General features: G+C 40.3%; 1 protein-coding gene across 1 annotated transcript in view; it reads left to right on the plus strand.

Annotated features, from left to right (window-relative positions):
• Nucleotides 1–19291, plus strand: part of usp9 (ubiquitin specific peptidase 9) — a 272043-nt gene that overhangs the window by 236809 nt on the left and 15943 nt on the right. The window contains exons 42-44 of the mRNA XM_043700850.1: nt 1739–1951; nt 12630–12842; nt 13103–13198. Of these exons, the coding sequence (XP_043556785.1) occupies nt 1739–1951; nt 12630–12842; nt 13103–13198 (522 nt within the window). The remainder of the gene's footprint in view (nt 1–1738; nt 1952–12629; nt 12843–13102; nt 13199–19291) is intronic.

The raw sequence follows: 19291 nt of genomic DNA on the forward strand, positions 1-19291 counted from the left end.
GCATCTGCAGCCCTCACTTTCTCCTCGAAGATAATAGTTGCAGCTGAGTGAACAACAGCTTTCTACAAGCTTTTTGACTACTTTATTTCTCTTCTACTCCCATCATGGCAATCCCTCTCCAGCCACCATTTTCCTATTCTGATGAAGGCATTAGGTGATGATTGGGGCATAGTTATGCGAGTCGTCACTCCCCTTTGTTTCCACACAGAAATGTACTCTTTGTATGCGAACCTTTATTGAACTTTATGACCATGGAACTGGACCGTCTTTGACAAATTCTAATCTTGCCTTTGCATAAAGCTCATACAGTTGCGCCACATGGATCATTGGAGGAATGATCGGAAATTTGAATTCTAGTTCATTTTAGTTTTCTCCTTCCTAGCCCAGGAATAGTGATTATTAGCATATGTTTAATGTTAAGCAGGCTGTGCTAAGGTAATCGTTCACAGGTCAGGGATCTTTTAGACTTCTGTTACTAAATGGATCTTTAGAGAGCACTAGGAGTCAATCTGTACTGAAGCATAAGACTGCAATGCACCTTACTATTTTGAGAATCAAATGATTATGCCCAGTGTTCATTTGGTGATTTTGAAAGCATTATTTTCACTGTGTACTGATGAACCCCCTGTGCCAAGCCTTTTCTTTTAATTATTGATTTAATACTTATGAATAGATTGACTTTGAGCTGTCAACCGCAGATAGCATTTGATGTAGATTTGAACTATAACGGTATGAGGTATAGCCTTTTGATTTAGATTTTTGCTTATTTGGAAACAAGACAGTTTCAAGTTTACCTAAATACTTTAGGGATGTAGTTTTCAAAAAAAATGGTTGTGCGCAGTGGCTTCTCAACATTATGGTGCATTTCTAAAAGTCAGCACTCAATTCATAAGGCTCATTGTTCTGAATCAATCTCAAGGGCACATGACAATAACTTGAACTGAGTTTGAATGTTGTGGAGATTGTTGCTGAAGCTAAATTTGAATTGTATACAGTTTCGGCACTATACTTGCTGTTGAAGATGGGTCAGAAAAAAGTGATAGGGATCTAAGATTGTACGTTAGAGACAAGACTGAGAGGGATTTTATCTCTGGGAGGCGTGGATAATGTAGATGTGAGGAAACCTTGATACATAAGCCAAGAACAAGAGGGCGAAAATATATAATAAATGAACAGGATCTGAGATATGGGGAAAACTCTTCCTATCAAGTTGCACATGTAAGATTCAACTACAGTCATTACTGTTGTCAGTAGTTGAATTGCATACAGCATTTTAATTAAGTACTTGTATTGTGTCATAAGGTAGTTGACATTTGCATTATGATTGGTTATGCAGTATGGTTTGGATCTTGGCCTGTCTGTGGATGCATGAATTTAATAGAACTGAAAATGTGTTGCTGGAAAAGCGCAGCAGGTCAGGCAACATCCAAGGAACAGGAGAATCGACGTTTCGGGCATGAGCCCTTCTTCAGGAATCATGCCCGAAACGTCGATTCTCCTGTTCCTTGGATGCTGCCTGACCTGCTGCGCTTTTCCAGCAACACATTTTCAGCTCTGATCTCCAGCATCTGCAGCCCTCACTTTCTCTTGAATTTAATAGAAGTCTACCTCCTTGAGAAATTAACTCAGGTACTCCATCACACCTTTTAGCTTTAATATAGTGTGAATACCACAGATCTTGAAACAAATTAAGTTCTTGTCTGTTTCGCTAAAGAGAAGGATCTGACATAAATTGAAGTATATAAATATGTTTTTGAGTGCCTCAACATTTTGCAAATGTATCTTTTCCTATAGGATTCACAATGCACTGAAAGGGATTCCTGATGACAGAGACGGACTGTTTGACACCATCCAGCGTTCTAAAAACCACTATCAGAAGAGAGCATACCAGTGTATTAAATGCATGGTTGCCCTCTTCAGCTCATGTCCTGTAGCCTACCAGATCCTTCAGGTAAACGTTTTCTTTTAATAAAATGGGAAGCCAGGAGTAACCACAGAAACCTCTTGGGGAGTTTGAGTCAGAATTGTAGTTCAGTCATGCCTCGTTTTGTCATGTTGCCTCCTTCAACCTGTTCAGTCTCATGTATGAATTGCTGTATTGTTTATGAAAGGGCAAATCCTATTTATTGAGTGGTTTATATGATGAGATGGTAGTAACTCATCAGTGTATTAACTCATTGGATTTTCCACAGAGATTTAATCTCTGACAAATCTAGAATTGTCATATCATCTGGATTTCTGTCACTCTGAATCAGTTTCTTTTTGGGCACTTAAGTTTTTCATGTTAATGCTTATTGTGCCTGAGATTCAAAATGGAAAAGATTGCCTAAATTAATTTGTTACCTTACCAAAGGAAAGTAGATGCCAGTGTCTGAGGATACTTGCAGAAAAATAAGTTATTCTCACTGTAACACTTTTTTCGTTAAGAGGTCTCTGCTGTCTTTGAGTGTAAAGCTTTACTCCTTTTTGCCCTATTCATACCCCTCCTGACTGGACCAGCCTCTATGGGGTCACCCCTCAACCTCTGATACTCCAAGGAAAATAGCCCCAGCCTATTCAGCCTCTCCCTATAGCTCAACCCTGACAACATCCCTGTAAATATTTCTTCAACCCTTTCAAGTTTACAGACATGCTCCCTACCAAATCAAACCAAATCCCACCTTCACTACCCTATCTACCTGTGACTCCACTTCCATAGAGCTATGAACCTGCACTCCACGGTTTCTTTGTTCAGCAACACTTCCCAGGACCTTCCCATTAAGTATATATGTCCTGCCCTGACTTGCCTTTCCAAAATGCAGCACCTCACATTTATCTAAATTTAAAGTCTCGTCTGCCATTCCTTGACCCACTAGACCATCTGATCAAGATCCCATCGTACTCTGAGGTAACCATCTTCGCTGTCCACTATACATCCAATGTTGGTGTCATCTGTAAGCTTACTAACTAGACCCCTTGTTCATGTACATATCATTTGTATAAATAACACACAGCAATGGGCCCAGCAGCGAACTTCGTGGCATACTGCTGGTCACAGGCCACCAGTCTGAAAAACAACCCTCCACCACCAGCCTCTGTCTTCTACCTTCCAGCCAGTTCTGTATACAAATTGCTAGTTCTCCCTGTATTCCATATAATCTAACCTTGCTAATCAGTCTACTGTGAGTAACCTTGTCAAGCGCCTTACTTAAGTCCAGAGAGATCACGCCCACTGCTCTGCGCTCATCAATCCTCTTCGTTAGATTAGATTAGATTACTTACAGTGTGGAAACAGGCCCTTCGGCCCAACAAGTCCACACCGACCCGCCGAAGCGCAACCCACCCATACATTTACCCCTTTAACCTAACACTATGGGCAATTTAGCATGGCCAATTCACCTGACCCGCACATCTTTTTGGACTGTGGGAGGAAACTGGAGCTCCCGGAGGAAACCCACGCAGACACGGGGAGAATGTGCAAACTCCACACAGTCAGTCGCCTGAGTCGGGAATTGAACCCGGGTCTCTGGCGCTGTGAGGCAGCAGTGCTAACCACTGTGTTATTTCTTCAAAAAACTCAAATCAAGTTCATGAGACACAATTTCCCATGCGCAAAACCATGTTAACTATCCCTAGTCAATCCTTGTCTTTCCAAATCCTGTCCCTCAAGATTCCCTCCAACAACTTGCCCACCACCAACATTAGGTTGACCGGTCTATGGTTGCCTCACTTTTCCTTACCACCTTTCTTCAGTCGTGGCACCATGTTCTCCTACCTCCAGTCTTCCAGTGCCTTGCCTGTGGCTGTCTATGATACACATCTCTCAGCAAAGGACCAGCAATCACTTCCTTAGCTTCCCACAGCATTCGAGGGTACACCTGATCAAGTCCTGGGGATTTATCCACCTTTATACATTTCCAGCACCACCACTTCTGACGTATGGACATTTTTCAAAATGTCAGTATTTATTTCCTTATGTTCTCTAACTTCCATATCCTTCTCCAAAGTAAACACTGGCGTAAAACAATAGTTTGCGATTGCCCCTCACCTCTTGCTGTTCCACACATAGGTTGCCTTGCTGATCTTTCAGAGGGCCTATTCTCTCTCTCGTTACCCTTTTTGTCTTTAATGTATTTGTAGAATCCCTTTGGATTCCACTTAACCCTGTTTACCAAAGCTATCTCATGTCCCTTTTTTGCTGTCCTAATTTTCCTCTTACTGCCTTCTGGGGAATCATTCGATTTCTGTTGTCTTTACCTCACATATACTGTGCATACTCGTGTAGAGGTCAATTTCCTGTATAAGTCAGCCCTTTATTTTGTCCAAAAAATCTTGTATTTTCCATATATCTAGTGTAAATCGATCCTATTATATCGTATTAGAAACCTTTTGTAAGGGAAACTGCATCTTCCCATTAACTTATTTTGCTGAAATTTCCTAGATTTCCGAATGAAGAAAATAAAGTCAATGTTCCCAATAACCCACCTGAACAAAATTGCATTCATTCTTTCATACTGGTAACTCTACTCATCGTTCTTTGTTTACTACTGGTATATCGCTTCTCTGTTCATTAACTCGTAACTCTACTTACCCCACTTGGTTTATTACAGCACGTTTTGGTTCATTCATTCGTTCAAACCGGTGCTAAGTCAATCGGCACTTATTGCACTTTGTTCACTATACATCCTAAAGTTAATATTGTTAAAAAGTTAAATCATTTTAATCGTGCCATTACATCTGAATAAAAGTGAGATATATTAACTACATACTGGTATATCTTTAATTCTTTAACATTTCGTTATACTGCTTCAGTTCTAAAACAATATGAAGAATAACATTCATGTAGAGGATTTTAAGGGATACATTGTTCCTCTTTTAAAGTCCAATTTTGTATTTGTCAAAATATTTATTTAATTTGTATTCTAAGTTAATCTACAATTAGTGCTCTCTTTAGAATAATAGTGTGGTGTGCAGTGTAAGTTCCATTACTTTAGTTTCAGCACAGTTTGTTGAGTGAGCCACTGTGTAACAGGGCCTTACCCCTACTCCCACTGTGGCTACTCCCCCACCCCCCAAAAAAAATTCGGCCAAGACTACAAGCCTCCAGCGCCTTCCATCAACATGGCCCCATGCAGACGCACGGTGAGGAGGTCGTGCCGGTCACCTGTCTCCAATGACATCACTGCCCGCCAATCAGAATGCCCACCTGCTTGATGGGCAGACCGCAAGCCAATCAGAGCTGCGGCGGCAGTGAACCTGCCCACCTAACCGTCACAGATTGGAAGTCCATGTACTTTATCAGAGACTGTAACAAATTGAGGAAAGTTTGTGTTCCTGACTCAAATCTGGCAGGAAGATGGACAGTAGAAGATTAGGGTTCAGTAACTATTTAGTATTCTTCTTTACCTGGGATTAGTTGTGTGATCAAATAGACTTCTGCTAATAATATAGTATTTCAAATTACAGCATGAATTTCAGTACCTCATGTATCAGTTGACCCCCTAATTTTGGCTTTAAAACAGTCTTCAAAACTTGACCTATACATGACTATATACAGTGCTTTCTTTCTATTCTTGACCAAAACCTTAATTTCTCTAGTTATCCAGCATTCCCTATGCCTATCAGCCTTGCCATTCACCCTTACAGGACCATACTGTCTCTGGATTCTTGTTATCTCATTTTTGAAGGCCTCCCATTTTCCAGACATTCCCTTACCTGCAAACATTCGCCCCCAGTCAACTTTTGAAAGTTCTTTCGAATACTGTCACAATTGACCTTCCTTCAATTTAAACTTTAACTTTTAGATCTGGTCTATCTTTTTCCATCACACTTTTAAAGCTAATAGAATTATAGTCACTGGTTCCAAAGTGCTCCCTCACTCACCTCAGTCATCTGCCCTGTCTTTTTCCCCCAAGAGTAGGTCACGCTTTGCACGTTCTCTAGTAGATATATCCACAGACTGAAGTAGACAATGTTCTTGTATGCACTTAGCAAATTACTCTCCATCTAAACCCTTAACACGATGGAAGACCCAGACTATGTTTGGAAAGTTAAAATTCTCTACCATAACCGTCCTATTCTTCTTTTGGATAACTGAGATCTGCTTACAAACTTGTTTCTTAATTTCCTGCTATTTGGGATGCCTATAAGACAATCCCAATCTCAATTCCACCCAAATAATTTGCCAGACGTATTCCCAGGAATATGCTCCCAAAATACAATTGTAATGTTATCCCTAATCAAAAACACCATTTCTCCACCCCTCTGCCACCACCAACACCATTGATCCTTCCTATAGCATCTATACCCTGAGACATGAAGCTGCTAGTCCTGTGCATCACTGAGCCGCATCTCTGTAATCGCTATGATATCCCAGTCTCTTGTTCCTAACCATGTCCTGAGTTCATTTGGCTTATCCATTAGGCCTCCTGTATTGAAATAAATGCAGTTTAATGTATCTGTCCTACCTTGTCCTCTATTTTGTTCCTGCCTGCCCTGACACTGTCTGACTTAGTCCTTTTTCCAACTGTACCATTCTCAGACTGGTCTGTTTTCCCCTCTCAGTCTCTTACTGTTTAAATCCACCCAAGCAGCTGTAAAATATCTCTGCCAGTATATTAGGCCCCTTCCAATTCAGGTGCTCTCCATCCTTATACAGATCACTTCTACCCAAAAGGCATTCCAATGATCCAAAAATGTGAATCCTTCTCCCCTGCACCAGCTCCTCAGCCATGCATTTATCCGTTCTATTCTCCTGTTCATACCCTCACTAGCTTGTGGCACTGGGAGTAATCCAGCTATTATGACCCTCAAGGACCTAATTTTTAAATTCCTGCCAAACTTCCCATATTCTCTCCTCAGTCTCGTCCTTTTCTCTTCCTGTGTTGTTAGTTACAACATGTACTAAGGATCTCCTGCTGGTCCCTCTCCACTTTGAAAATATTCAGCTCCCTCTTCACGATATCTGATCGTGGCTTCTGGGAGGCACCACACCATTCTGGTGTCTTGCTGTCGGCCGCTGCATGTGTCTGTGCCTCTGTATTGGTGTATTGTACCATTAATAAGGAAAACATTATCCAGTAAATCAAGGGGATTTCATCCATTTGACCTAGGTTTATGAAGTCTCTGGTGGCTTCAATAATCTTTGCATGTCATGATAACCAACATTTTATTGGATCTTTCAGGCTTTCACTTTCTCTTTCCATTATGTATATTCTTTATCTTCTGGATTAGTCTTCGGCCATCAGCCTGTCACCTTGTATTTTGACCTTGAGTTGATTTGCCAGGCTGAGTTTTTCTCTAGGAGATCTCATATTCGAAAATAATTTTCATTAAACCAGTCCTGACCAAACTCAGTGATTTGAGTGCAGGTGTCCAGCACAGCAGACTAGTATCAACTGCCGCCTTCTGTTAGTATTCAATACTATCTACTCAGAAGATTCTTTAACCGTTGTCACCTTCCTGTGAAAACTGAACTAAACGGAACACTACGAATACATGACAACTATTTATGGATAACAGCAGTTCCGTTTCCACTGCTGCACCGGATTTGCAAACAATGCTTAAATGCTTCAATTATGACTACAAGAAATCCGGCCTGTCCTCGAATAATGCCGAACAAAACTCATCTCACAACCCATGCCTCATCACCCAAATATATATCTGTATATATGTTGATGAAAATGTTTTGGAATATTTTGGGACACTTACCGTACCTTGGCGGCAACCTTTCTCAAATACTAGATCAGCCGCATCAGCTCACCCTTCTGCACTGTACAGGTTTTGTCTTTTTGTCATTTGTTCACTGGCTAGTTGCTCATCCTTGATTGCTCAGACGGAAGTTAGGAGTCAACCACATTGCTGTGGCTCTGGAGTCAAATGTAGGCCAGACCAGGTAAGGGCAGCAGTTTCCTTCCCTAAAGATGGGATTTTCCAACAATCAACAGTGGATTCACGGTCATTATTAGACTCCCAGATTTTTTTTTAAATTGAATTCAGATTCCACCACGTGCCATGGTGGGATTCAAACCCAAGTCCCCAGAACATTATCTAGGTCTTATAGTCCACTGCTGATGCTACAGTCCATCACCTCCCCCCTGAAGAATGTCAACAGGTGTCATCTTGTATTGAGTGGTTGTTGTTATCACATGCAAGTACTGCCCTAAAGTTTAGACAGTGTGTTAGAGAAATGTCATTGGCAGTATCTCATCCTCCAGATTCAATAGGAGGCCTGAAATGTAAATGCTCGTGACCTGCAGGTGTGGTGATATTTATCCTTCAGTCTGCATCGCATTTCGAGTTGCAGTGTCAATATTGATGAGTCAGTTTGGTTGACAAGGAAATATTAAGAGCAGGTCCTGCACCTAGTATTCCACTACATCTGGGGAAGCTTTGCCCCATGCCCTGAATGTATACAGGTTAAGAATTGGCTTGTGGGAACTTTTATTACCCCTTCCTTCCACCAAGTGTATAAAGCTAACTGTGCAACTATTGGAGAGGACAAAACAGGATTTGCAGTGGTGGGAGAGGTTACCATTATCATGGCTGGGCCAAATAATCCTGATTAAAATGAATGTTCTTCGCCTGTTGTACCCCATAAGAATGCTCCTGTTGTGCTACCCAGCCAAGTGTTACAGAGGCTCAGAGGTTGGCTAGAGTCCATCATGTCGTGCCACAGGTACCCTCTAATTAAATTCGCTAAATTGCAACTTTCGCAGGGTGAGAGAGGGGTGGATCTTCTGGATTTGAAGAAATATCAAATAAGCGCCCTGTTAGCTTATGTTGTCGACTGGGACGGGGAGTTCGGAGTCAACGTGGCTTGATATTGAAGCCTCGCAGTCGAGATGCCCTCTAGTTAACTTATTACTTATGGATAAGATGAAATCTGTGACCGAGCAGTGTAAGAATCCAATCACTTTAAACACAGTGAAAACCTGGAGGATAATGAGGCAAGACAAGGGCAATTGGTCAAAGACCTCACCGTTTACCCCATTGGTGGGAACACAAGGATTTAAACCTGGGGCAATGGACTCTGGCTTTAAGCTATGGGAGAATAAGAGAATCTCATGCCTGGGAGATTTGTTCGAGGGGGAGGTCCTGATGTCATTTAGTCAGTTAAGTCAGAAATATGGATTTTCCAAACAGGAACCTTTTCCGGTACTTTTCAGATAAGGGATTATATACAAAGGAAGACTATGCTCCTGGCTCAGTGTTACAAGTCACATGGAGAAAAGAGTACTCCGGTGTATGGGTGCTCTTTCAGTCAGTACTTATCATTTACAGAAAGTTTGTGCCTTGGGGGACTGGAAGGACTTTGTAGGACGTGGAATCAAGAGCTCGGAGAGGATATTTCATCGGAGGTATGGGAAGATATATGGGGAAATGTAAGGAAAATTTTAGTGTGTAACAGCACAGGCCATGCAATTAAAGATATTCCACAGGGCTCATATGGCACCAGAAAGGCGAGCTTAGCTCAAGAGAGGAGTGTCATCACGGTATCCCAAATGTAAAATTAATGTAGGCACTTTGAGTCACTGCTACTGATCATGTTGTAAGATCATGAGAGATACTGGAGTGCTATAATGGAGCTAAAGGACATCCTGGGGATTAAGATTAATGTGCATCTGTTATATCATCTTGGGTTGCCAAATTTGCCCCCTCTGGGGCAATGGGAAGAAATTGTATAGCATTCTTATCCGTTATGCGAGGGAGAACATTTTAATGAATTGGGCATCGGGAAAATCCACTAGGTCTTATGTGGTGGCTTGGATGTTAGTGGAGCATCTCCCCTAAGACTACCTCTCAAATATGGTGCACCACAAAACAGAGCAGTTTTACAAGATGTGGCAGCCCTTTTAAAATTATATTGATGTAGACTTATCAGCAATATTAATTAGGGCAATGGAATAGCCGTGGGAATCCGTATGGGTGCCTGTGGAGCCTGGGGGTAAAAAGAATATGGGTATTATAGCTGGTGCTCCTAAGGATGGGAGCCTCGGTGGGGGTTTGCTGAGTGAAAAAGAATCAAGTAGTGAGATTTAATTTAAGTTACTTGAATTTAGTTTAAGTTGATATTTATTTAATTTGTTTGTAGTTTAGTTTAAGTAGATACGTTTGTTCTGGTAGAATAGTAGGTCTTCATTAATAATAGTACTGAGTTACAACTTTGTTGTACAGCCTGTACTTTTCTGTTTTTGGTGTTGTTCCTCTTTTTGTATATAGATGTTTTGTAAAAGATTTAAAATGGTCTTTCTTAAAAATATTTCTATTAAGAAAATTGGCAGCTTAGTTTCATGATAACGGCAGCAGAATGTTGTACCTGAGTAGATGTCATTCTTCAAGTGAGGAACAGCTGATAACAATGTCTTTGAATATTGCAAAGAGAAGTTTGCCGACACGTGAAAAGAAAGTTGGATTGTGTTAGTATGACTCCATATCCTGCTTCAACCATGTAAGAAATCTAAAGCCAGTCATCACCTTTTGTAGACTAGTTGCAGATCAGACCAATTATTTAAAGCTAGATTTTACTGCACTGTTTTCCTGAATACCATGCAAACGGATACTTGATCTATTAGCGCACATTTTGTATCCCTGTTCACTGTAGATGACACAACTTGACATGTAAAAAATGACTTGTCAACAAGTGAACGTGGCGGGGGGGGGGGTTACTTAAAATAATGATCACCAGGGAAAAGGCACTGTGAAAAATAATAGAGCTGAAGGCTGACAAGTCTCCTTTATCCTGCTGGGCCTCGTCCTAGGGTCGTTAAGAAGAGAAGCTCAGTGTATTGATTTTAATTTTCTAAAATGCCCGAGATTCACATCCGTTTGGAATATATTGAATGATTTCTATTTAAGAAAAGAGGGAGACAAAGCAGAAAACTAGAGGTCAGTTAGCCTAACATTTACCATAAGAAAATGCTAGAATCAGTTATTCAGGAAGTTAGAGCAGAGCACTTAGAAAATCTCACTGCAATCTGACAATCAATGTGTTTTCTGGAAGAAAAATAAAGTTTATTTAATTTATTAGAGTTGCTTGAGAAAATAACAATATGGTTGAAGGAAAATAAGTACATATGATGTATTTGGATAAGGTGTCATAGAAGTGGTTGCTGCACAAACCAAAAATGTGTGGCATAGAGCACAGTGTATATGTTCTCACAGAGGATTGATGAGCAATAGGAAACAATATACATAAATGGGTCAATTTTGGATTTGCAGCATGAGTAGAGACACTGGGGTCAGTGTGATTTAATTATTTATTATCTATATCAGTCAGTTAGATCAAGGGACCAGCTGTGTATGTTAAATTTATTGAGGCAAGAGATAGAAGAGTAAATTGTGAAAAGGATGCAAGTGTGCAAAGAGATATGGTAGGCTGCATGAGAGGCCAAAAAAATAGCCAGATGGAGTGAAAACAGGCTTGTCCAACGTGTTCATGTGTGAGGGCCAAATTTCAAATTTTCTTTCACTGTAGGGCTGGTCAACAGTTTAAGGAGGAGAAGATTTGGCACAACAATAAATGTGAATTTAAGCGCGGAATTTACCATTATTTTAAGCATTAAATTAGAGATGAGTAGTTAATAAAAATAAAAAGTACCGTGAAACAGATCTGTTTTATTTTGGCTATCTCAGTTAACAAGCAGAGATCGAGAAAGAAACAGACTATGCCCCAAGTTCTGATCACCAAGGATGTTCTGAAGAAGGGTCACAGGATCCAAAACATTACCGCTGTTTTCTCTTGTAGATGCTGTCAAACCTGAGTTTCTCCTGCAGTTTTTCAGATTTCCCACATCTGCAGTTCTTTTTGTTTTAGTGGGATACTATACATAGTTTTGATCTCCTTATTTAAGCAATGACATAACTGCATTAGAAGTAGTTTAAAGCAAGTTCCTGGGATGAAGGGGTTATCATGAAAATGGAGAAGGAAAGTAGAGCCTGTATTAATTTAAGTTTAGATGAAAGGTGATCATATTGTAACATATAAGCCCTGAGAATATTTGCCTGGGTGGATGCTGAAAGCATGTTTTGCCTTGTGGGAAGGAATAGAAAAGGGGATAGGATGAGCAATGAAGAACTTCTCATTTCAGACTGAGATAAAAGTAGATATTTTCTGAGCACTGTCTGTAGGGGAATTACTTTTTCTCAGAGTAATGGAGGCAGGGTCACTCAACAGGCAAAATTAAATCCTTGAATAACAAAGGACTTCAAGTTATTGGGATTAGGCAGGAAAGAAGAGTGGACGCTATAATCTGATCAACCGTGATTTTATCTAATGGCAGAGGATCCAAAAGATGATCCCTGCTCCTGATTGGTAAGCTCATATATGACATGAAATGGAGAATGTACATGTTGTGTTGACATACTTTCCCTCCCTTCCTGACTGTAACCAGTTACACCACTTAGTCAAGAAATATTTGACAATTGTGTGGACAAGGGACCAAACTTCAATTAAATGGCCCATGTCATCATGGAGGGCTCACTTGTATTTCCTTACCGAATCTAATCAAAAAGGCATGTATTTATAAAGATCATGTCATAAACTTGGAACCCATGTGTTTTGCAACGAATGGAACATGTTTTAACTGCAGTCACTGTTTAGGAAATCTGACTAAGTTTTAATTGTACATTTTATTTTAATGATCATGCAGAGTAATGGGGATCTGAAAAGGAAATGGACCTGGGCAGTTGAGTGGCTTGGAGAAGAGCTGGAACGTCGGCCGTATCCTGGAAATCCACAGTATACCTATAACAACTGGTCACCCCCTGTACAAAGCAACGAAACATCAAATGGTTACTTCTTGGAGAGGTCACACAGTGCCAGGATGACTCTTGCAAAAGCATGTGAGCTATGTCCAGAAGAGGTAAGGAATTGAGAAATTTCAGCTTTGAACATTTAAATTTGTCCATGTTTGTGTTCATTTCTGCAAATTAAAAAAAGATAGATGGTACAGCTTCACCTTAACTATTCAGACTTCCACCATTAGGTCCCCCACCCCCTTTCTACTGTCTCAAAATATATGCCAAAACTCCCCCCTCTTGTTTATTATCCAACTTACTGTGTAAAATATGACACTTTCCTCTGCATGTTCTTCGTTGCTTAGTCAATATGTTGACATTTTAGGAGCCAGATGATCAAGATGCACCAGATGATCATGATTCTTCCCCACCAGAAGATGCTCCTTTGTATCCCCATTCACCAAGCTCTCAATATCAACAGGTAAGTCTTCATCTTTCATTGCCCTAATTTCTTTCTTTGCGCTTGCTTATATAAAAAAAAAGTCATTTAATTTCACGTTGTATCTGCGGGAAAATGGATTTGTAAATGATAAACGGGCACAATCTAATTTTTGAAATTCCATGCAGAACAACGTTTAACCTTGGATCAATTTTTCTTATCCTGGGCATATACCGAGATCAGATGTTTGGAGTTTTGAACTTCTGGAAATATTCTTTTGTAAACCCATTTAAGGAGCACTGCAAATTTTAATTCAGGGCATTAAAATTGGGTCATATGTTCACTATTCAAATACAACATTTTATTTCTGTGATTGTTGAAACAAATTTCTTCACATTTCTGATGCATACTAATATCATCTAACTAATTGTTCCATTAATCCATGAGTATGGATATTCATTGAAACATAAATTCATTGCCTCCTGAAGTTATTGATCAGTTTCTTTTCTGGTGGTGCAACCAAAGTTGAAATCACTCCAAGTTTGAGACTCCAACCTTTGTTGTGGTTCTGTTCGCCGAGCTGGAAGTTTTTGTTGCAAACGTTTCGTCCCCTGTCTAGGTGACATCCTCAGTGCTTGGGAGCCTCCTGTGACGCGCTTCTGTGGTGTTTCCTCCGGCACTTATAGTGGTCTGTCCCTGCTGCTTCCGGTTGTCAGTTTCAACTGTCCGCTGTAGTGGCCGGTATATTGGGTCCAGGTCGATGTGTTTGTTGATGGAGTTTGTGGATGAGTGCCATGCTTCTAGGAATTCCCTGGCTGTTCTTTGTTTGGCTTGCCCTATAATGGTAGTGTTGTCCCAGTCGAATTCATGTTGCTTGTCATCTGCATGTGTGGCTACGAAGGATAGCTGGTCATTGCGTTTCGTGGCTAGTTGATGTTCATGTCCTACGTTCACCAGAATGAAGGACCTGATACCCAGCATGAGCAAAACTAATGTAGTGTACAAAATCCCATGCCCAATATACCGGCCACTACAGCGGACAGCTGAAACTGACAACTGGAAGCGGCAGGGACAGGCCACTATAAATGCCGGAGGAAACACCACAGAAGCGCTTCACAGGAGGCTCCCAAGCACTGAGGATGTCACCTAGACAGGGGACGAAACGTTTGCAACAAAAATTTCCAGCTCAGCGAACAGAACCACAACAACGAGCACCCGAGCTACAAATCTTCACCCAAACTTTGAACTCCAACCTTTATGTACACCAGAACTAACTCAGCTTTCGGAACAGTTTGTGTTAATTTCTTACCATTGTTCCCTTTTGCTTTTGCTTGGCAGAATTCTGCCAATGAGAAACAGAGCAAAGTGGTTGTGTATGCAAATTGTATTCATCAGCTTAATTTCGGTTTATTCCCATTTCTTCCTCACTCTTTCTTGAGCATTTTTGATGTGAGCACCAACCTGTTTAAAGAGAAATCCCACGATCCTGCTTGTCATGACTTTAATATAAGGAACTCAGTAATAGTGACAACATGATTTTATCCCATTGTGAAGAAAACACTTGGCTGACATTTGCCACTTCATTGCAGGATAAATTTAGGTTCAGAATCTAACATTCCACTCTGACAGTCATTTGATACTTGAACTGTTTTTGTTTTGATCAACTTGACGTACTTGATGACACAAGTGTCATGACTCTGTTGGAAATTAGCTTGAACCCTCCTGTTCCACAAGCCATCACAAGTATGGAATATGGTGAATTTAATCTCTAAGTTGGTTAGTGCCTGACTCTTGACTTCTACCTAAGGTGGAAGAAATTCATGCCACATTTCATCAATGAACAAGAGAAAAAACAGTTATTATAAAACATTTATCTGCCAATATATGGCAAAGCAACGTACTTATTACTCAATGAACTATATACCTTTAAAATGTAAATGCAAACATTCACAGACAGAACAGATGAGACAAAGTCTTTTTTATAATTATCATGTGTATAAAATATTAACCAAAAAGGCTCAATCTGTGGATCCAAGTTCAAGCTTAAAAAGGTGATATGATTTGACTTTTCCAGTTTGTTCTGGTTTTTGATATTTTTTCCTGTACAATGTGATGATTCTCAATTAAATGGATGGATTTGGATGTATCTTGACTTGAATTCAAAGTTTTTCTTTTGTTCTTCCATTCTTTTGTTCTTCCATTCTTTTATTCTTCTATCTACATCTTTGAGTGGTACTTTTTTCCAGTTACGAGAAAGAGGAATGAGGATTTAAATGGTGATAGCTTTTTTGACATCCTTTGTTCCATCAGTTTCTCAAATTTGCGATAAACTTTACTTAAACCAATCCAAGTTATGTTGCTAGACAATTAATTATTTTACACAAGATTCTTGACGTTGGTATGTCTCAAGTATCAAATCCAGTTCCTGCAAAAGAACAACAGATAATTCTATTTTCCTTCAAGTTACTAAAAACAAATAATCCAAGCTTCCATTTTCTGATTTGTATTTCCAGCAAACATTTCTGTAATGCTTACATGTGGAGAAAAATTGAAGAGGCTTGCTCAATTTATGCCTTGTGTGTTAAACGAGAAAAGTGACTTTGGCACGAGAACTTAAAATGGTATTTGCTATTTGAGTTTTGCTAAGTACAATACGAAAAGGAAAGGAAGTACTTACTCCAAGTGACAAGTGAACAAGCGGCTGTTAACAATATAATGAGATTTTAGAAATATTTTTCTTGTTATGTCTAAAATTTGTGAAATATAAAATTCAATTTCAATTTGATCATTATACTGTTGCTTGGCTGACAGGGATATAAAGTTATTTTTGACTTTAAATTCAAGATTTGCACCTTGCTTTTCGAGGGAGTATTGCAGGTGTCGTCCCATCATTTAAACGATGAATGATGCAGTGATGCCAATTTTGGGGAAAGTTAATTGAAAATATGCAAGTATTGAAAAGAGTTATAACTGATCCAATAATAGCTAGCTGCATTTGATTGACTCTACAGAAATTAAAAGTGCAACGTTCCTGTTAAATTCCATGCTTGCTTTACCCTGTAAGGTATTGGGAAGCCCTATTATTTTCACTTTGTGTAAAAATAAGATGCTCCATTGTATAAGGTGCATTTTTGCATTTGAGGTTGTCATGCTTGAAGCAAACAAGTTTTTAAGTTTATTATCTACAAAATAAAGTCTTATTTTATATAACCGTTCCATCATTGAAAATGTTCCAGTGCATTTTCTGAGAGACATAAACAAGTCTAGCTGATCATTGAGCTCATGCACGTGATTTTTAAGTAAGACATCCTGATTTTGTGCTATTAATGATAGCCATGATGACCCAATAGTCTTGAGCTGCTTTGCTACTGACCTTCCAATCATCATAAGGTCACAAGTGGGGATATTCACTGATAATCGAACAATTTTCATTCCCATTGAGACTTCTTGGATAATGGTACAATCCATGTCCAAATGCAGCAAGACCTGGATATCATCCAATATTGGGCTGGTAAGTAATATTGATGCTATGCAAGTGCTAAGCCATGACTATATCTGACCAGAAAAATCTAACAATTCGCTCCCCAACTTGACAATCAATGGTATTAAAAGTCTGGAATGGAATGAAATGCTCCCTACATGTTGGATGCGTGCAGCTCCAAGCTATTTGTTCACCATTATTACTTCTCTGAAACTCACCAACTGCTGGGGTCCACGTGCACAATTGAATACAAGAATCCACAAGTTCCTGTCAGCGATTTTGTGTTGAGTCTCCAAAGTAACAATGATTATTAAATTGATGAGAACTTCAACTTCAATCTTAACATCTCTTGAAACTCCACCACCAACTGCTGCCACCACCACCAAAATAAATGCTACTTTGTTAATAGACAAGAACCCTTGCAGTCCAGAAAACGTTCATTGACATTTGTGTAATCTCAGAATTTTCCATCATAGAGTCATAAAGATGTATAGCATGGAAACAGACCCTTCGGTCCAACCCGTCCACGCCAAACAGATATCCCAACCCAATCTCGTCCCACCTGCCAGCACCCGGCCCATATCCCTCCAAACCCTTCCTATTCATATACTCATCCAAATGCCTCTTAAATGTTGCAATTGTACCAGCCTCCTCCACTTCCTCTAACAGCTCATTCCATACACGTACCACCCTCTGCGTGAAAAGGTTGCCCCTTAGGTCTCTTTTATATCTCACCCTAAACCTATGCCCTCAAGTTCTGGACTCCCTGACCCCAGGGAAAAGACTTTGTCTATTTATTCTATCTATGCCCCTCATAATTTTGTAAACCTCTATAAGGTCACCCCTCAGCCTCTGACACTACAGGGAAAACAGCCCCAGCCTGTTCAGCCTCTCCCTGTAGCTCAGATCCTCCAACCCTGGCAACATTCTTGTAAATCTTTTCTGAACCCTTTTCGATAGGAAGGAGACCAAAATTGCACGCAATATTCCAACAGTGGCCTAACCAATGTCCTATAGAGCCGCAACATGACCTCCCAACTCCTGTACTCCATACTTTGGCCAATAAAGGAACGCATACCAAACACCACCTTCACTTTCCTATCTACCTGCGACTCCATTTTCAAGGAGCTATGAACCTGCACTCCATGGTCTCTCTTTGTTCAGCAACACTCCCGAGGACCTTACCATTAAATGTATAAGTCCTGCTAAGATTTGCTTTCCCAAAATGCAGCACCTCGCATTTATCTGAATTAAACTCCATCTGCCACTTCTCAGCCTATTGGCCCATCTGGTCCAGATCCTGTTGTAATCTGAGGTAACCCTCTTCGCTGTCCACTATACCTCCAATTTTGGTGTCATCTGCAAATTTACTAACTCTACCTCTTATGCTCGCATCCAAATCATTTATGTAAATGACAAAAAATAGAGGACCCAGCACTGATCCTTGTGGCACTCCACTGGTCACAGGTCTCCAGTCTGAAAAACAACCCTCCACCACCACCCTCTGTCTTCTACCTTTGAGCCAGTTCTGTATCCAAATTCTCCCTGTATTCCATGAGATCTAACCTTGCTAATCAGTCTCCCATGGGGAACCTTGTCGAACGCCTTACTGAAGTCCATATAGATCACACCACCTGCTCTGCCCTCATCAATCATCTTTGTCACTTCTTCAAAAAAACTCAATCAAGTTTGTGAGACATGATTTCCCATGCACAAAGCCATGTTGACTGTCCCAAATCAGTCCTTGCCATTCCAAATACATGTACATCCTGTCCCTCAGGATTCCCTCCAACAATTTGCCCACCACTGAGGTCAGGCTCACCGGTCTATAGTTCCCTGGCTTGTCTTTACCGCCCCTCTTAAGCAGGGCACTTCGTTTGCCAACCTCCAGTCTTCCGGCACCTCATCTGTGACTATTGATGATTCAAGTATCTCAGCAAGAGGCCCAGCAATCACTTCTCTAGCTTCCCAAGGAGTTCTCGGGTACACCTGATCAGGTCCTGGGGATTTATCCACCTTTAACCGTTTCAAGATATCCAGCACTTCCTCCTCTGTAATTTGGGCATTTTGCAAGATGTCACCACCTATTTCCCTACAGTCTATATTTTTCACAGTAAATACTGATGCAAAATATTCATTTAGTATCTCCCCCATTTTCTGTCGCTCCACACAATGGTCACCTTGCTGATCTTTGAGGGGCCCTATTCTCTCCCTAGTTACCCTTTTATCCTTAATATATTTGTAAAAACCCTTTGGATTCTCCTTAATTCTATTTGCCAAAGCTATCTCATGTACCCATTTTGCCCTCCTGATTTCCCTCTTAAGTATACTCCTACTTTCTTTATACTCTTCTAAGGATTCACTAGATCTATCCTGTCTATACCTGACATATGCTTCCTTCTTTTTCTTAACCAAGCCCTCAATTTCTTTAGTCATCCAGCATTCCCTTTCACCCTGACAGGAATGCACTTTCTCTGGATTCTCGTTATCTCATTTCTGAAGGCTTCCCATTTTCCAGCCATTCCTTTACCTGCGAACATCTGCCTCCAACCAGCTTTCGAAAGTTCTTGCCTAATACTGTCAAAATTGGCCTTTCTCCAATTTAGAACTTCAACTTTTAGATCTGGTCTATCCTTTTCCATCACTATTTTAAA

This window comes from Chiloscyllium plagiosum, chromosome 12, assembly GCF_004010195.1.
Source record: "Chiloscyllium plagiosum isolate BGI_BamShark_2017 chromosome 12, ASM401019v2, whole genome shotgun sequence".
Lineage (NCBI taxonomy): Eukaryota > Metazoa > Chordata > Chondrichthyes > Orectolobiformes > Hemiscylliidae > Chiloscyllium > Chiloscyllium plagiosum.